This window comes from Naegleria gruberi (genome assembly GCF_000004985.1).
Source record: "Naegleria gruberi genomic scaffold NAEGRscaffold_483, whole genome shotgun sequence".
Classification (NCBI taxonomy): Eukaryota; Heterolobosea; class Eutetramitea; order Acrasida; family Naegleriidae; genus Naegleria; species Naegleria gruberi.
The window spans coordinates 2,500-4,504 of record NW_003163001.1 but is presented as its reverse complement, the minus strand read 5'-3'; the positions used below and the strand labels follow the sequence as shown (position 1 = coordinate 4,504).

General features: G+C 25.3%; 1 protein-coding gene across 1 annotated transcript; it reads right to left on the bottom strand.

Moving 5' to 3' along the window:
* Window positions 1–290: 290 nt before the first annotated feature.
* NAEGRDRAFT_60087 (coatomer protein complex subunit beta) lies at window positions 291–1,910 on the bottom strand (the record flags this gene model as incomplete). Its single annotated transcript, XM_002668223.1, has 1 exon — window positions 291–1,910. One exon carries the CDS (start codon window positions 1,908–1,910, stop codon window positions 348–350), a length of 1,563 nt encoding a protein of 520 aa, XP_002668269.1. The 3' UTR covers window positions 291–347.
* Window positions 1,911–2,005: the final 95 nt, after the last annotated feature.

The window sequence follows — 2,005 nt, the reverse complement described above, 5'->3', positions numbered from 1 at the left end:
TGATTATTTACATTTGATGATGATAAATTATTATTATTGGATGATTGTAGTGATGGTATTGAATTAAATGTTATTGATTTTCTATTAATTGTTTGATAATATCGGAATCCACCTGTTATAATACTAATAATAAATATTAATATTTGTGTCAGTGATGATGAAGATGATAACTTTCCAAATAATGACAATTCACTCATCTTTTGTTGTGATGACATTAAACTATTAAATAATTGATTCAATTTTTCAATCATTTTTTTTAACTTGACTTTTTATTAATAATATAATAATACTTTTACATAATGTTTCAATCTTTATCATTACACTCATCTTATCATTACCATCATCACTTATTCTTCTTGTGGAGTAGTTGTAGTGGTAGTGGTATCAATTGGAGTAGTTGATGATTCCTTTTCTTCAACTTGTACTTCTTCTACTTCTTGATGAATATAATTAATTTTAAATTGAGATTCACCTTCTTGTTTATATTGTTCAATCCAATCAGTGTTATATAAAGATTTCTTAATATTTTGATATTGATTTGAAGATAGTTCATTATTTTGTAATTTTGTATAAAAATCTCTATTCATAAATTTTTCAACTTGTAAAGAATCTCCAAAATTATTAAACATATTTGGATAATCGATTGGATCAGCAAGTGAATCAGCAATAGATTTCAATCTTTGAGAATTAACTTTTTGATTATCACTTGTTAATTCACTTCTCCATAATTGAACAACTCTTGAAACATGAGAAGGAGCATAAGTTCTAGCAAATAAAGCAGCTTCAGGTAAACGTTTAGTTTCAATTAACAAATTAATACAATTATCAACTTGTCCTAATAAATAATAACACATAAATGTAATATTGTTATAACTTGTAGTTGAATTATTCTTTGCCATTTCTGCTAATTTAATCATTCCTTCACGATCACCAATACTTGAATATAATAATAATAATCCACCAAAATCATTACCCAATTCAAAACATTCTCTTGCTAATTCAATATTACATTGTGATAAAGCTAATTGACCTAATTGTTTCCATTTAGTTTCTAATGCTGATTTACTCTTTTTAATAATTTCATAGGCTTTTTGTAAATCATTTAATTGAATTGCAATTTCAAAACAATGTTCATCATCTTGTGTAACTTGCATTGCTAATTGTTTATATCCTTGTTGATCAAGGAATTTAGCTAATCTATTATATTCATCTTTTGGAATTTGAGGTAATAATAAACTTGCAGTTTCTAAATCACCTCTTAAAATTAAAGTTTCATATTGTAAAACTTGTACAAATAATCTAAAACTAAGAATATTACGTTCCTTATCCATAATATAAATTCTATTATGTTTAGAAACATAACCTAAAAAGAAATGTTTAGAATCTTCTAAATGTGTTATTGTTGTAACTTGTCCACCAATAACATAATTCAATCTAGAATCATTATTTGTATAAATAAATGTTTCACCAATAAATTGACCTTCACGAATCTTTTCTTCAATATTATATTCTAAAATAAGTGAATCTTCAATTTGTGAATCTTCTTCTTCTGGATTTCTTGTTTTTAAAGCATTTTTAACAAGTTGTGAATTATATCTCAACAAGTAAAATTCATTTTCACTTGCAATTAAAACACTATCATCATTCCAATATACTTTACGTGGAATAATACCAATATTTCTAATCATTTGACATGTTTCCCAATCATAGAAACAAATAAATTCCTTTGATGAAATACCTAATAATTGTCCACCAAATATTTGTTTTGGTGTAAAGAATGGTTTAAATACTTTAAATTCTTTAAAATCTTTGTAAATCTTAATTTCATTAGATTTAGATCTAACTGCATAACATCCACTTGTTGAACTCCAAACTAATTCTTCACCACTACCATAAGTCTTTGAACGCATTGAACTGCTGCATAAATATTATAATCACCACCACCAACTGCTGCAATAAAATGTCCTTTTGGATCATATTCCATAGTTTCAGGATATAAATCAAT